This window comes from Bidens hawaiensis, unplaced genomic scaffold (genome assembly GCF_021521415.1).
Source record: "Bidens hawaiensis isolate Kalapana, Puna unplaced genomic scaffold, B.hawaiensis_p1.1 tig00012940_1, whole genome shotgun sequence".
Classification (NCBI taxonomy): domain Eukaryota; kingdom Viridiplantae; phylum Streptophyta; class Magnoliopsida; order Asterales; family Asteraceae; genus Bidens; species Bidens hawaiensis.
In genome coordinates this window covers 151388-169457 of record NW_027492078.1, presented here as the reverse complement: position 1 = coordinate 169457, position 18070 = coordinate 151388, and the positions used below count along the sequence as shown (strand labels likewise).

The following is an 18070-nucleotide window of genomic DNA, read 5'->3' as shown; positions in this document are numbered from 1 at the left end:
ACCAACAAATAACTAATATTTACCTACACATATATCGTATTCACCTACACAGCTTGCTAGTTCATTTTGTTTTCACATACATATAAATAATATTCATCTACACATAACTCGTATTTATCTACACATAAAAGATAGATTATAAAATAATTAAAATTATAAAAAAATATGATTTGTTCCTACATTGCGAATATTTTATAAGTTTAGGTTAATACTATTAATTGTATGTGATATCATGAACAAGATTTGTTTGTGTAGGTTAATATTCTGATATGTGTAGATAAATACAAATAGGTGGGCTATAATATGAAGTAAATTTGTATATGTAGGTTATAATTGTAATTTTTGTAGGTTAATATGAACTAGTTATGTGCATGTATAAATATTATGATATGTGTAGGTAATAACATGAACTAGTTTTTGTATGTGTAGGTGAATATTATGATTTGTGTAGGTATTTGTTTTTATAATGGTTAATATATTTATATTTTTTATAGTATGAGTATGATGGTTTTATTTTATGAATTGTTTAAAGATTAAATCAAATTAAAACATAAAAATAAAAGTATAATCATTTGTAACTTAACATTAATTAATATTAATTACCAAAAGAAACTCCTAAACTTTTTACTAATATACTTATACAATTAAATAATCCGAAATTGAAAAGAAAACTTATGATTGGCCAGAATCTTTTCTCGCACTTCTTACACTAAAAACACTTCTGAAATGAACCAAATCATATATATATATATATATATATATATATATATATATTAAGTTTGGACCCTGCAGAGATGCGAGTAGGGAGAAGGTAAGAGCATTCTCATCCCACCCTTTATCCCTAAACCAAAAATTACACTAAAACTCACTACATTTTCTCTATCTATTTCAATTAAATAATATTTTTTATACATTTTATCATTACCTTTTCTCTTTCCTTTACTCATAACCACTCTCAAAATATATTAAAAAATTATAGGGGATGAACAATAACTTTTCAAATATACAGAAAAATCACTATTTTTTCTAAAATATAAAAACTCTTCACTCACAACACCCTAAACCACTCTCTAAATTATAAAAACACCCATCACATTAAATGAGGGGTTGGATGAAAATGCTCTAAGAAGAAAAAAGAAAAATGAATTTTGACTCATCGGAAAAGTTTCAGTCGAGGGCTAAAAGGCAACGGTAGTTCCATGAAGAAGACTATAAGTAAAAGGGATTTTTACTAAAGATTTTTAATTGATTTTTTAAAAGTGAAAACGAGAGTAAGTAGTATGTAAAAAGACCTATATTATTTATTGTTTTCTTTTAACAATAAATTTAACAAATAAGACCGTCTTTTCTATATATTTCTTTTACATTTTTTACTTTGTTTAGTATTAACGGCCTTTAGCCGATGCATTTAAATCCTTAGGTTCGGCTTGCAAAAGATTATGCTAAATAAATATAGCACACCATAAAGTTAACGCAACAAGATATCTGGATTAATAGGGCTGTTAAACTTTTGACACTTGAAAATGCTTCTGCTTGCATGTTAACACGTAAACGAGTATGAGCAATAATAAAGAATGAAACACACGACAAAGGCTAAATGTAAAAAGTTATTCATGTAATTAAAGATTAAGTAACAAAAATAAATAAACGATTTTATCTTCTTCTTTTCTCTTAGGTCGTGTTCATTTCACATCAATTAATGGAATGAAATTGGATTTGGATTTGAAATTGGAAAGAATTGTATTTGGAATCTAAACATTCCAATAAAAATTGGAATTTGAGGGAATTGAAAGGAATTGGAATCCAATTTCATTCTTGATGTGTTCGTTTGACAAATAAATTTAAAATCTATCACCATGAATATCCTGCATCTTTAGCCAAGCCCACACGTTCAAGTCAAGAACCCGGGTCGCGTTCGGGTCAACATTTCGGTCATGTTCGAGTCAACCGACCAAGTCTACGGTCTGGCTCTACGTTTCTTGTTGCGTTCAGGTCTACGATTCGGGTCGAGGTCGGCGTTCCGGGGTCGTGTTTAGGTCGGTGATCCAGATCGCGTTCGAGTCGACGGTCGGTAACGTGTTCAGGACTTCAGGCCGTGTTCGCGTCGACGGTAAGGTTGCATTCGGTTTGACAGTTGAACCAAACGCACTTTGACGCGGAGCGTGGAACCAAATGCTACCGACACAGAGCGTCGAACCGAACTGACCCGGAGCAATGACCAACGCGAACTGACCCGGAAAGTCGAGCCAAACGCGAATTGACACGAAACGTCGAACCGAACGCAAACTAACCCAGAGCGTCGAACCGAACGCAAACTGACCCGAAGTGTCGAGCCGGACGCGAACTGACACGTAACGCCGAACCCGATGCGAACAGACCCGGAGTGTTGAACAAAAAACGAAAGCGTCAAACCGAAGGCAAACTATCCTGGTGCGTCGAACCGAAAGCGAACTAACCCGGGGCGTCGAACTGAAGCCGAACTGACCCAGGTGAGGAACCGAATGCAAACCGACCCGAAGAGCCAACTTGAAAACGCTACGAATCAGAGCGTTAACCCGAATATGAGCACACCCGAATGCAACCATATTGAGTTATTGACCGATCAAAGATTCCAACGAATTTACTTCAATTCCTCCATAGTTTGGAAGGATTTTGATTTCTTTTATTTAAAGGAATTTGAAGGAATTAAATTCCGTTTCCAATTCTTTGTCAATCAAACACACCAAAATTAAAATTCATATTCCAACAAAGCAAACATTCCATGTCATCAGATTTTAATTTTAATCTCTTTAAATTACCACAAATTCTATGAGTGCTTAAATTATTAGTTTCATCCGCATACTTTTTTAAATGGTACTATCATCCACTTATTAATATGTCTCTTTTAGTCACACTTAAAAATTTTTAATTTATTTAATATAACTAAAACACAAACTTTTCCTATCTTAAAAAATTCTATCGCTAAGACCTAACAGAACTATTACTTCACACTTTCTTTTTAACACTTATTTTAATTAGAAGCCAGCCTTTATTTTCTAAATATTTATTTAATGATACAGGTTTCTTGATTTTAACACCACCATTTTTATGTTTACTACTAAAATTCATTTAGAACTCAAGAACATGTCTAGCATAGTTGAAAGAAACACTGATCAAACTCAAAAGGTAAATTATGCCCTAATTAACGCCAAAACCGAACTCAAATGTAACACGTGCAGCGCCCATAAATAGTTTCAACCTAACAAAACTCGCATTTCTACCAAACTACATGGACGATTTATGTAATATATCTCTATAAAAAATCAAGCATCCAACCACCCATATTCTTTCAATCTGAGTCAAATTATGACTGCACACCAAACATGGTATTTTGGTTGCTTCCACAATAAAAGTGAAACAATTAAAAATATAATGAATCTTTATTTTCATTAATTAAAAATAAATTAAAATACATCCAATTAAAAGTTGGTGACCTAGTCTACATCTACAACATATTGCATCATCATCTTGATCATATGATATAATATTATAATCCCATATCAAGTTCATGAAAATAAGCATTGGGGGCTGAAGGGTCATTTTAAAAACCTGCAAACGGTCTTTTCACAAGCGAAATCCAATATCATCACCTTCCTGTCATGAATGAAATAACAAGGTTATCGATCACGCGATATAAATTAAAATTTGTATTGACGTTCACTTACAGTTAACCTGAGGCGTCTTCTCACGATAAACCTGCAGTGCGGTTAAGACAAACCAGATAATATAGGAAAGGTAAAACAATAATTTGTTTGGTAAAATGGCTTCTTTGCAAGCACAAACATTTTTTTAATAAGCCATAAATCATCTCCAGCATAGTGATGACAGATCAAGGCTGGCCTGAAATAGCAACAGATGAGCTAATAATATCAAACAAGCCGACACTTTTTAATTGTTTAGATAAGTGCCAAGAGGCAACAGATTGTCTTATCTGTAGCAAATGAATGCTGAAATGCCCCACTGCTTTTTCCAAATAAAGGCAGCAGAACCAGAATCTTGTTTCGACCCTTTGGAAGCAAGAGACGTATGCCTCCAATTGTGGCTCTGAAAACGTACACCATTCATCAATAAAATTCATAAAAAAAATCAAATCTTTTTTTAATTTCACCTCATAAAAGATTGGATACATTGCATTAATAATTACAAAATCAAAAAGCCTATGCAACTACATGTAATATCTCATATTACTTCTTACAACATTATTGAAATTGTACAAGATTGTCCTAATCTTAAAAGGGGGGAAAAGAAAAAAAAACCCGTCAATTCACAGTTAATCAAGAATACGGGCTCCAGATGAAATTAAATGCCTTAGCTCGGTCAAATGTTCATCATTTGAAATATTGAGGTTAATACGAAGATTGGTCAATAATGCTTCTTTTTCCCAACTTAATGGGCCAGAAGCATATAATGCTTCCAAAGTGGAACGATATGCATGCAATTCTAACCTATGAATACTGGCTGCAACTTCGTGTTCGACCCGTGAAGTATTAAAAGACTCGCCATTGCTAGAAAGACCGTCTGCATCATAATGACTAGACAACTTATTAGGACCAGGACCGTCACTAGGAACACTACAACTACCGACAGAGCACTCGTCGGCATCAGACTCGTTAGGTACTGATATTCTTGTAAGATCACATCCAACACCATATGTTTTTCTTTTCTCCATTTCATAATAACCATTTAAACTATTGTATTTGTTACCCTCAAAAGCATCTACCTTTTGAATTGAATCGCCTGAAACACGCCTTTGACTTTGACCTTGACCGCCATCTTTAGCTATGCGTTTGACTTTCTTAGCTTCAGGAAAAGATGAGCAAAACGGGGACGATCTCTTGCTCCCCGAAATCTATAAATAGTAATCAAAAGTTAAATAAATATACGATTTTTAAACAATAATCATATGTGGAAATAAGAAATTACCTTTCCGACCGGAACCCTTTGACCGTCACCCCACGACTGTCGAGCCCTAACGTTCGTTTTATGGGCCCTAATTTCATAAGCAAACCCACGCGGCCTTACCAAAAACCAACCTCCTTTCAAGATTTTTGAAACCGTTGCAACTTTCCATAAATTTTCATCAAAAACTTCCACGATATCACCGGTGACAAAATTCTGAGAATCGATTGCAGGAGGAAAAGGCTTAACGAACCTTCTAGAAACCTTTTCTCCCCCTTCTGCAACACACCACGCTTTCCGTACTTCCTTGTTCATAACCTCCACTTTGCTACCCTTTTTGAACCTCATTGCATGTTGAAATCCGTGAATAGATTATCCAAACCTGAAAACAACAGATTATACAGAAAACAAATTAGACGCGATCAAAATTAACGCGATCAAATTATACCTAAAACAGCAGATCTGCAAACACCCAAAGTGAATAAATAATCAAAGATACAGAAGATAACAGTAACACCATAACTTCAAATCCTTGTAGTGAAACACTGATTTTATCCAATTTTCTAATGAATATTAATTAGCAGATCTTGCTTTTAAAAACTATAACATCCAAATTCCAAACTGATTGCAAGCAAGCAACAGATAATCTCATAATAATAATAATAATAAGCAACAGATATTATCTGATTGCAAGCAAGCAACAGATAATAATAATAATAATAATAATAATAATACTGCAGGAAGAAAAAATATGATCAAATCAATAACACAAACATCTAATACAAAAATTGACTTAATTCCTTGAAAAGCCAAACTGATTAAGCAATAAGCCACAAATTAAAAAGAGTAAATGAAGATGTTGCATATGCAATTCAATCAAAACAGCTAAATTGGGGGAAACGATGAAAAGAACAAATTGAATGAAATTACTAACCTTTTGTTGAAATTGAAGGCGATAAGCTGATGGAATAATGTTTTGATCACCGATTATGTGATTTGTATGTTTCTAGGGTTTGGTTGTTTAAATTGTTAATAATAATAATTGTTAATAATAAATTGATGATTAAATTAAAGTTGAAGAAAATAAAAGTGAAATATATATGAGATTGGAGGGTAGAATTGTAAAATTGGAAATGGGTTAGGCCTAAAAAAAGGGATAGGGGTGCGTAATGCGCGCAGTCGTAATATAATTCTAATTCAATCGTGTGGAAGAGAAGTTTTATCTCACTCTATACCTTTCATCACCAGATTATCAAGGGCGTGTAGTACACCTCCTTTGCTTTAAGTTTGTATATTAATATCTACTACTCACTTGCCAACGTTTATAATTTTGTTTATCTTATTTCATGCAATGCAAACGAAACAAAAATAGAGACACCATAATAAGTATATTTAATCACATGGGGAGCATATTTCTTCTCTTATGTCCTTGAAAGGTTGAAATCGAGCCATAACATCATCCTTTCTTACTTTATCAAACGTTTCTCTCTCGACCGCACAGATTAAAGCATTGTTCAAATACCCATCACCCATTCGATTGCGTAAATTCGTCTTGATAAGCTTCATTTTATAAAAATAGCTTTCAACTATTGCGGTTGCAACCAGTAAAACCAACGCTAGCTTCAATTTTCAATAAAACAAAGGTAAAGTAGCGTGTTTTTCGGTTTCCACCATTATACAAGCTGGGTCACACATGCCACCTAATTTTGTAAATTTATCATCTTTCATTAAAGCGAGATAAAAGGTCGTAAGATCACCCGAAATATATCATCTTTCTTCATTACTAAAATCATTCGGATACATCTCCGATTTATTTCCAAGTTCTTAAATTTGCATATCCAAAACTGTATTAAAACTTCAATCACAAAATGATGTTGATTAGTAATGACATTCTTTCAGGGTTTTTTTTTCTTTGATTACCTTAACCATCCGTCATATCTAACATCTTAATCTTGTTTTTATTATTTTTTTTTTGCAAAAAAATATCACTCTTGCTAACATCTTGTTAAACCTATTTTGTCTTAGATTATTCAATGCTTGGTTTAACCCGCTTATCAACTTAGACACTTCAAACAAGTCTTAACTCTTTTTTAAAGATGTTTTGATTGAGTATTTGTAAGGCCTAAAATATGTTTCAAGTTCCAACGAGTATTTATAAAACACAAATTCAAGACTCTTAAAATATGATGAATACCTTTTGCATTAGATCATTGTTGCACGCTTTCTCCGTGTTTTGATAGAGCATTTATTGGGTTTTAATTGCTTTGGGCTTCAAACTTTATTTGCATTTTAATTGGTGTGAACTTTTAAATTGGTTGTGCTTTAAACAAATAGAGGTAACGTAAAATTTTTTGAAGGGTAGCGAAATACAAAAACTAACAAAAATAAAATAAAATTTACACTACCAACTAAAAGTTGAGGGGTAATGGAGGATACCCCTGGTTGTTATAGCCTTAAATCTTGTATTGATGGGATGCCTCGGGTTCGGAGACCACGGGTCGTTTTACAGCTGTTCATCTGGGTATCTTCGGATATTTAATAAATAAAAGCTTTTAAGTATAAACTCGCAGTTTACTGCAATCATTACACTCAGTTACATCAATTACAGTGAAGTAAAACCTTGATGATCCAGTGATCATCCCGCTGCTAGTCATACGTGGTCATCTTACTTGCGTCCCATACCATTAAGAACAGGATCACCTAGAGACACGACGTATGTAAACCGACAGATGGAAACTTGTAAAATCACGTGTGGTAATGGGTCCGAGGTATTGCTTGATAACGGGGGTATGTCATGTAGTGGGGAACACTAGCTAGTTAGTTGAATAATTGAACCTTAGTCGTATCTAATGGCTGCTTGGTAGACTTTGATCCTTAAATTTAGGTGGATAAACGATATCCTTGATCGTCTTAGCTGTTCATGATAAATGTGCAACAATGTTTTAATCTGCTATTTATGAGGTTTAAGTCAAGTTGGGGTGGTTTAATCCGGTAAAATTTAAAATGAAACAGGTCTTGACTGTGGGTTCCACTAGATTATATACAAATAATAATAATAATAGTTGGATCTTACTTGTCCCGGTAAAAACAAAGGCATGGGTTGAAGTGGACAACAATATCGGTGATCGCAGTTTCTGCGTTGTTCTAAATTTTAAGATAACCTATATGTTTTTAAAACTGTATTTCTCCGATTCTGATCCCATTGCATTGAAACTTTTTCAGGGACGAAAAATGGTTAAGTGTGGGGATATTTGATATAACGTTTAATATATATAAATCCCGTGTACATTTTATTTATTATTTTATTAGTTTTGTTCGATTTCTTGCAAGATTTGTATACTACTAACATGGTTTTATATTTCAGGTTCCGGGTTTCAATTGTGGTTAAAAGAGGGCGAAAAATGAGCAAAAACGAGCTAAACCGGAGAACCGGACCATCAGGAAACGAACCGGACCAGATCAGGAGTGAACCGGACCGGGACCAAGATTAATTTAGCCACGTTGCGCGGCCAAATAGGGAGTTTTGGTAGCGTAGCGCGTCCAAATTGCCCACGCTGCGCAGCCAAGTGAGGGTATTTTGGTAGCGTGGGCGTGAGCAAACTAATTTCTAGAATATTCCGGGTTTTGGGCTTTAATCACTATATAAACACCCCTAATCTAACCCTTAATCAGACCTGAAGTTGCCAGCCGAATTTGGAGAGTTCCCAAGCTCAGGATTACCGGTATAGGGTTTTCGGGTTTGGGGTGGAGTTTGGGTTTGTTGTTGAGGTTGGGGTTGGGTAACGGCATAGTTTCGGTAGTTGGTTTTGGGTTTCTTGTTGTTGTTGTTGTTGTTATTGTTGTGACGGGAAGAGTTGGAGTAGTTAATGGCTTGTGGTGCGGGTTCAACCTTGGCTTGTGGTGCGGGCTCGGGTTTGGCTTTTTCGTTTGGTTTCTTGAGGGTTAGGGTACCCGCTTTCACATGATTCTCCGATAGCGCACCAGCTAAAGTAATGGCATCCTCAAGATTCACGGGTTTGCTACTCATGACTGAGTCCTGGATTTGCATAGGTAAACCCCCAATGTATTTGTCAAGCTCACGCTCAGCCGGGGTAACCAAATGAGGGATGAGAATGCTCAACTCGTGGAAACGAAGTGAGTAAGCGGCGTTATCACCACTATCTTGCTTGAGGTTCCAAAATTCCTCCTCAAGCTTTTGAAGTTCGTGTTTGGGATAAAACTTCTTCATCATGAGTGCCTTGAGGTCGGACCATGGAAGAGCCATAGCCGTTTCCGACCCTTGGAGATGCATGACACTACCCCACCATGTTAGAGCGGTTTTTCTAAACATGATTGAAGCGAAATTTGCTTTTTCGCTCGGCGCACTTGCTATATCTAAACACATTCTCTATAGACTCGAACCATTACAACAAGGTAGTCGCACAGTTCGTACCCCAGAATTCGGTTGGGTTGGCACTAGTAAATTGCTTATATGGGTAGGATACGGGTTTGGGTTCAACGGGTGCAACAACAGATGGAGGAGGTTGGGTAGCTTGGATTTGAGTTACAAGTTCGGGAATCACAGCGGCCATTTGCTTGACGATAAAAGCAGCCATACGTCGGTTGGTGTTCTTGCGCGGTCTTAGTGGAGGCATGCTAAAAGATTATAAATAAATGGAATAAGTTTTAGGTAAAAGAAATGGATATGAGAGTGTATAAAATAAGAATAAGGTAAGTTAAATTTTCTTTTTGCTTGTGAATCCTAGAGTTAGTGAGGAGTAGATGTTAGTGTTAGATAAAATATAAATCTTTGTATATAAATAACAAACCGGAAACAATCGTAAATGATTTTGCGATTTTAAGGGGTTAAAGCTTAAAAATTTGAGATTTTGAGGTTTATAGAGTCAGAAAATCGTACATGAACCACCATGATTTGATATTCCAACTCAAAAAAAAATTTTTTATAAAACACAACGTTGGAGTCTAAACATGTGCACGAATCACCGCAACTTTTTCATGTTTTCGACTCAAATAACGATAATAACACCATAAATCGGGATACAACGTCATGTCAAAACACTAGTCCACGAATCACCGTAGTTCTATTGTTTTGACACCAAAAAATTAGGATGGCGACCGGAACGCTCGCATTCGACTACTTAAAGTATTGACATGTATAACACGGTTTGTGGCCTAGAAAACGAGCACTATAATCCCACCATTCCAGGTAAGTAAATCACCTTCGATTCTTGGAATCTTTTTGTCAAATGGTCGTTTTATAATGTCTCACTTCTTATGAGGGCTATGAACCCGATATAAATGCAACCTTTAAGGGATTATAAACAACAGGATCCAAGTTAATCTTGTAATCCATAAAACACAATGAAAATCTATTTTTTGCGTTTTAAGGTAAGGATACCTTGGAAATACTATGAAAGTGTGTGTATGTGAACATTTGGGATATTGGTGAATTTTAAACAAGTTTATAAATAATATGTAATATGAACAATCAAAATAGAGTAAACACGTATGAGCACGCGTATAGGACCCTAAGCATAACAATACTAGGTTGTTACGTCTAACCACCTATCCTATTGTCAGGGCTCTGATACCAATCTGTCACACCCCGACCAAATGCGGTGGAACATGCCAAGGTGTAACGATTGTCCATAAGCACATGACACTAATTAAAGTGACAGTATTTAATAAACTCATTTCATTTCACAACATCAAAAATGTCACATAACAATTATCCATAAAATAACCATAAACAAGATATCACAAAATATGACAAATTTGATATTGTTCATTTTTACTAATATCCTAAGGTCTTTGATGTCGTTTTCTTCACAATCATAAATCAACCAAGATGCAAACCTGCAACATTTCATAAAATAAAGTTTGTCAACACAGAGGTTGGTGAGCAATTCATAAGTTTAATCATATTAGTATCTAATAAAGATAGCCACAAAACTTGCATACGAAACGATAAATAAAAGTGGTAATTTGGATAAATAGATATCGCTAAACACATTAGCGACACCTAGCTATAAGGGGATGCCAAATAGTCTAGGATTTTATAGTTATCGTTAATTGCATTACGTTAACGACACCTTGCTATAAAGGGATGCCAAATACTCTAGGATTTTATAGTTCCACCAACCAAAAGCGATAAACACGTAGGCATATAAGCATAGAACACCAAATCGAGCAATTATTTAGGTAAAGTATACAACTACGTTTGTGGTGTAAGATTCAAATATAAAGCATTTTGTTGAATATGTATGAAATGTCACCCCCAAAATAAAGATGGAAAATAGGGTATGAAGTACTCACCTTCAAGTAGTAAACTTGAAAGATGATAATTTGGAGATTTGTCGGAACGACGAGTTTAACGCACAATGCCTAAAAAGAAAAGAAGTCTTGAATTTAGAAAGGTTGTCTTGAAGGTCTTTAAACAAAATAAATGTTGAGAAATGTAAATAATTAAAGTTCAAGGTTTAAAATGTAACTATTTAAGAATTTATAATAATAACTCTTTAAAAATGTAAGTTTGCCCGAAACCGGGTTAAAGTATCTAACCTTAATATTTACTCAACCTATGTTAAGTAATAAGGTGGGTAAAATGCAAGAATGCAAATCCCTTTGGAATGAAGATACTAAAACGGTTTTTTTTTATCGAGTGTTCGGGTTGTCGGTTCGGGTCTTGATAATTGGTCAAACCCAAAGTCAACTTTCCAAAATATTGAATGTTATGAGATAACTCAATAAAATTTAATAAGACTTAACCATGTATGTAGTTCCATTGTTTTAGAACTAATAACGCACGTTAAGCGAGTGTTCGGTTTTGTCGGTCCAAACTTTGTTATGAGATCAAGTTGGATCCAACATTTCCAAGTACTTAAGAAAATATTTAAAAATCAATTTGTAACTATTTTTAAAGAAATATACAAGCCTTGATGGCTAAAAAAAACACACTTGTGTATCTTAAGCGAGTAAGAATCGGTTTGGTTCGGTTTCCATCTCACAACAAGTTCATAGATGGTTTCCACATGTCCAAACACTAAGGAACTTGTATAATAATGTACAAATAAAAATACTTTAAGTTTTACAACCAAAAGTTAACAATAAAGTCTTTAAATAAAAGTTCGGTTTTCGGTTCGGATCGTGTTTCGGGTTAAGACTGAGGTAAGATTCTACAAACCCATAACCATAGAATTTGTAAAAATGATTTTATAAACTTAGATCTAAGTATGTTTAAACAATTATTTAACAAAACTAGTAACAAAGTTCGGTTTACGGTTTAGAGCTATTTACGGTTAAACCGAAGCATAGACTTTTAAAAACCCATAACCATGGAACTTGTAAACATGTCCAACAAACTAACATAAGCAAGATTAATATGTATGAACAAGTTATATAGATGTATATATATCAAGGACACGAAGTCCTCCATGAAGTCTTGCCTTATGAGGTCCGAAACCTCACCGACCGGAATCGAAGAAGTAACTACCAAAGGTAAACAAGGGGTGTATATTATATATATGTTGCACAACCATAAACAAGTATTAATAAGGCTACATAAACTAATTAAGATGAAAGACTAAAAACCTTCAAGAACACTTAAGAAGATAACCTTGAATCTTTGATGTTTGAGAGAGTTTTTTTTTTTTTTTGGAGTTGTAGCAAGGGAAAATGAAGAGGAAAGGTGGTGTATATATAGGGTAATGTTGGTGGTCAAATATGGGTGTGAAACACAAGAGTTTTCATGCAAAATGGATCAAGACAAAAACACAAAACAACAAAAAAAAAATAATAAATAAATAAAAATAAAAATAGGATGTTTTCAAGACCCAACAAGTGTGAAACAATATTGTAACATAAATCCATCATTTTGATTATAACCTAAGCTTCGATTTACAAATCTGGTCGGTTTACATAATAAACAAATACAAAAACGAATACATACAAGACCCGAAATTAACGAATGTCATATAATTAGTTTTTAATTATAGTATTAAATTAGTATTTTAAATAAAAACCTAGTCGTGTTTGTAGTCGAGTCTAATTAGCTAATAAACATAATTTAGAGAGTCTAGTGGTTCGATATCCGGACTTACTTAGCTTTACTAGAGTCGATCGGTTCACTTGCCGGTTAGTAGTTTAGTCAAGTTTTAGAGAGTCTAGAGTATTACTTAGTGTTTATTTTTAGTTAATTTAATTAATAAATATTAAACTATTTCAAGCACATCAGTAATCAAGTAACAGTTATGGATTGAAAATGTTTAAATCAATCATCACTTTTGGTCAACCGGTTACTAAATGTTCAAGCCGTATAAAGTTGGGCATATAAAATCGGACCGGACGGTAAACTTATTATTGAAGCTCAGTGCGTGAAACCGAACCGTTAGTAACGATTTAGTTTAAATTTTCAACGGTGAAGTTTCGGTTTTCAATGACAAAAAATCAAGCCAACTGTTTGGCTCACGGTTAGGGATGGCAAAAATCCCCGAATCCGACGGGGAAACCCGAAAACCGGCTTATTTCGGGTCGGGTCGAGTTTTGTTTTTTCGGTTTCGGGTCGGGTTTCGGAGATTGTTTCGGGGATTGTTTCGGGTTCGGGTTCGGGTTCGGGTTTGGGTACCCCCGCCCCGACCCGCCCCGATATAATATATATAAATATAAATAAAAATAATATATATATACATATATTAAAAACCTAAACCTAACAATCTCAAATCTAAACCTAACAATCGTGAATCGCCGTCCACTGTCTCAGTACCTAAACCACCAATCCACCGTGCACCACCAATCCACCACCAATCCACCGCCAATCCACCACCAGTGCACCAGTGCACCACCAATCGGCAGTCCGCAGCACCAGTGCACCACCAATCGGCAGTCCGCAGCACCAGTGCACCACTCAATCTGCAGCACCAGTGCACCACCAATCGGCAGTCCGCAGCACCATCAATCTGCAGCACCAGTGCGCCACCGCCATTCCGCCCCCGATTCACTCAATCGCCGTCTGCACCACCATCACCATCCACTCAATCGCCCCGTCTGCACCACCGGACCACCCTCCTCCTCCTCGTTCTCATCCTACCACTCTACCAGGCTACCACCTGTAATGTAAGATCCCTAATTCTCTTATCGGTTTCGGGTTTTCGGGTTTTCGGGTTCGGGGACGGGGCGGGTCGGGGGGGTACAAAAAACCAAACGGGGAATCCCCGAATTAAACCCGACGGGTAATGGGGCGGGTACGGGGATGGTTTTTGGTTTCGGGTTCGGGTTCGGGTTAAGCAAAACCCGCCCCAAACCCGCCCCGTTGCCATTCCTACTCACGGTTTAACTTAGAAACCGTTCAAACTGAATGTGAACACTCATACGTAATATGTTAATTTTTCTAACTAAAAAAAAACTTTAGCAATACCATACCCAAATTAAAGAAAATAAAATGCTTATTTTTATAGTGCATTTTTTTTAAATATTAATGTATGAAAAAGTTACAGTTGTTAGAAAATCGTTAGTGGGAAGTTGGTTTACAATTAAAATTAAAATTAATTTATATGGGGGTAACGATGAAGATCCAAAGTTGTAACTATTTCTTAAATTTACAAAAGTCGAGTAAAGTATAGGGGGCAATGTTACTGTTTCTAGGCATATTTTCTAAAGAGCAAGTTTGCACGTATCTTACACTAGGTTAGTGGCCCGTCATCACACGGACGAAAATTAATAAATTCACCAGGTAAAGATAAACATATATGATTGTTTTTTTTTGAATAAATATAAAATTATAAATTTATGTGTAAAGATGATTTTACGTAAATATTATGTTTTTTTATTTTTTTGTAATTAGAATAAACTGAATGAATAGAAAGCTATGAGAATTACAAGTTCACTATTTAACAAGTTAATGTATTCATTAGTAAATTTATTATTAAGTGTATAAGATTAGAATATCACATAATCGTTAGATGTAAAAATTTGTATGAGCAATTAAAATATAATATTGAAAAACATTAAGTTAAAAAATGTAGTAAAATCATATAGTATAATGAAAGTTATTTATTGATTTTTTTTAGTAAATTGGAAAACCCTAGAAAAACTACATAAATAAAATGTTTAGAAAACAAGGCGTTAGGAACCCTGGCACATGCCACAAGGGCACAAAAAATATACGAATTGCATTTTACTAAGGTATATGAAAGTCATTATGTTTGATAATATTTTGTGAAGAAACTTGAAAATGGAGAAATAACTTGCCAATGTCGATTATCTTATATGGTGAAATGACTTTTGATATTCTATTTTGGCTATTTATTTAGTAACATAATTTAGTAAATTATAAGTAATTAAAAATCGAGGTTATATCCGTGTTATTAGCCGGCTAATTATGGATGAACTGACAAACAAAGAAACATATTAAAACACATTTAATTTTAATTCTAATTTAAATTTTTTAAATAATTGTTAAAATTAGTAAGAGTCTATGAGACATTCTATATGAGCAGGCTAAAATGGTGTCATGTGTCCATATAGTTTTATTTTAATAGTATAGTAAGATGCTATATAAGTTGTATCTTATACATTACAAGTTGTAAATTACTTAAAAAATAGCTTTCTTAATTTGTATACAATGGGGTATTATATACGGTATAAAAATATTAGTTACCGTTTTTAAAGAGATCATGATGAATTAATGATTGTTTGATTTGAATGTTAGAATGTTTATGGAGAAAAAGATGGGAAAAATATGCTAAAGGAGCTTGAATAAAACAAATGAAAAATTGTTGTAATTTTTATAACTCTGAATGAAACTTTATGTGGACATGTAATTTAGTTATTATTTTATGCGTAGCGTAAAGTTTCGGGATAATGGAAGTTTATGCGAGTAGATGTCGTTTGCTAGTTGGATTTTTAAACTGGACGGGTTTTTACCTCATCGCACCGGCGTGCCTTCGAGCGAGTGTTCACGAGCTTTTGGCCTTAGGTGAGGCTTTTCCCCGAATAAAAAGACGAGCGCATCCTGATATGACAAATTTACCCAGTAGCTAATTTAGAAGATTCATTGACCGTTCAAAAGAAAATCAATTATTATTTTATGTGTGAATACTTAAAACACAGATAATATTCATTAATATTAACTTAAATTATTGGCAATATAACTCATATAAGAGAAAATCTTGTCTATTGAATTAACATAAGACATTTGTTTTGACCAACATTGGAACATATACATCGTGTAGAGTTTGTTGATGGAAGATAAATGATATGGTTGGCCTTGTCACTTGGTTAGGTCTTGTGACCAAACTTTGATGTGAGGCGTTGGTTCCTTTTAGGGTGTGAAAGTACAATGTGAGGGGTAAAATGTGTGCCTCAAATTTGAGTTAATGAAGTTATTCATGAGTAAATAATAAGTTTGTCGTGGTAAGTACACCGATGACTATATTTGACACTTTCTGTTGAGAAGTTAACGATGCTTTTGTCAAGGTGCGTTAACAAGGATCTGCCATTTGGCTTTAAGGCTCGAACCATGAGAAGGTATATATATTGTTTGCACTAGACCATTAGATGCTTGAATGTCACATGATTCCCAATGTAATGCTTGCCTCCATATTAATAGTTGTGTATCGTGTTTTATGTAGGGGTGTTATTCAGGTTGTACTTTCGGGTTTCGGGTTTCTCAAGTCGGGTTCCTCGGGTTCGAGAAACTTTTTTCTAGTACTCATACCCGACCCTAATCTCCCTCGGGTTATTCGGGTTCGGGTTTTATGAGTATGGTTAACCAGGTTTCGAGTATTTGACCTAAAAAACTAAAAAAAAATATACGTATGTTAAAATTCATGTAAATATATCATCTTCAAGTTTTAACTTACATAAACAAATAACAAACCATATAATCCAATCGAAATAGTCTGAAGAGCGCACTTCAATTGATGGAATGAATAACCGGTAGACTGATGAACTGAGCCTAAAAAACCAATCGATTGATTGATCAATCATCATATCTAATCTCTGGATTAATGAATGTTGGAATAGGTGGTGTAGGAATCGGAATGGAATAGGCGACTTAAAAAAAGGAATTGCGTAGGCAACGATATTCATTGGATAGGTGAAGGCAGGTGATATAATAATTGAATATAATACTTAGTCAAATGGGTTAATTAAAAAGTAATCGGTACTCGAATCCTACTAGTTCGGGTTGTACTCGGGTTCGTTAGATTCGGGTTCGGGTTTCATAAGTACAGGCACTTTCGAGTTCGGGTTAATAGTTATTCGGGTCGGGTTTCGGGTTGCGATTAAAAATGGCAGCCCTAGTTTTATGGATTACTAAATGCGTGGAAATTATTTTTTGTCATTTGGGTCACACACAACTCAAATTTGAATCCTTAATTTCTTATAAACGGCACAAGAGGATATATACCGTAGCTTATGCATCCACATGTTGATTATTTAGGTAGTTTTAATAATGTCTCAGACAAACATTATAAAGTCGCAACCCAAAATTCGAGTGACTACTTGCTCAACCATTGAGATTATAAACACATTGAAATGCCACACATCCTTATTCGATTATAAACCTAATGGCTATAAGAGTAAACTTTTAGTTATTAATACTAAAGAATAATAATAATTGTCGAAGCACGAAATGAATCTGACCTGATCCATGACGATGTTTCCACGGATTTTCGAGATGAACGAGCCACGCCTTGATCTTCTTCTCCAGCTGCTTGAGACCTGCAATGGTTTTTTGGGGGTGTGGAGGTGACTGCTAAGAAATCCTGAGGGATCTCTTGTTTACAGACACAAAAAAGTGGTGGTGGCTCTTATTGAGCATGACCCCTTAATAAGGAGGTGGAGACCTCCTTATATAGAGTCTCATGGCCACCATCATGGTACCCTAATGGGCCTAGCCCAGTTAGGGTTACCTCCACAAAACCCCCTCAGCCCAATAACATTGTATTAGTCCATATAATAAAATAAGCCAAACATGATAAATTTAGGGTCGTAAAACCGGGTTTAGTACCATACCCCTACAAGCCCCCCCAAGTCCAGTGTTGTTCCTGGACGCGCAAGCGTCTAGGTGGAGCGCTGGACTTTATGAGGTGTGTTAGGCTATGAGGCGGTTTTTTCCCTGTTCTTTGGCCTT

General features: G+C 35.0%; 1 protein-coding gene across 1 annotated transcript; it reads right to left on the bottom strand.

Moving 5' to 3' along the window:
• Positions 1-3444: 3444 nt before the first annotated feature.
• LOC143542587 (uncharacterized) lies at positions 3445-5320 on the bottom strand. Its single transcript, XM_077035141.1, has 3 exons — positions 4963-5320; positions 4760-4888; positions 3445-4083 (listed from the first exon to the last, which is right to left on the bottom strand). The coding sequence occupies exons 1-3, from the start codon at positions 5284-5286 to the stop codon at positions 3967-3969; spliced, it is 570 nt and encodes a 189-aa protein (XP_076891256.1). The 5' UTR covers positions 5287-5320; the 3' UTR covers positions 3445-3966.
• Positions 5321-18070: the final 12750 nt, after the last annotated feature.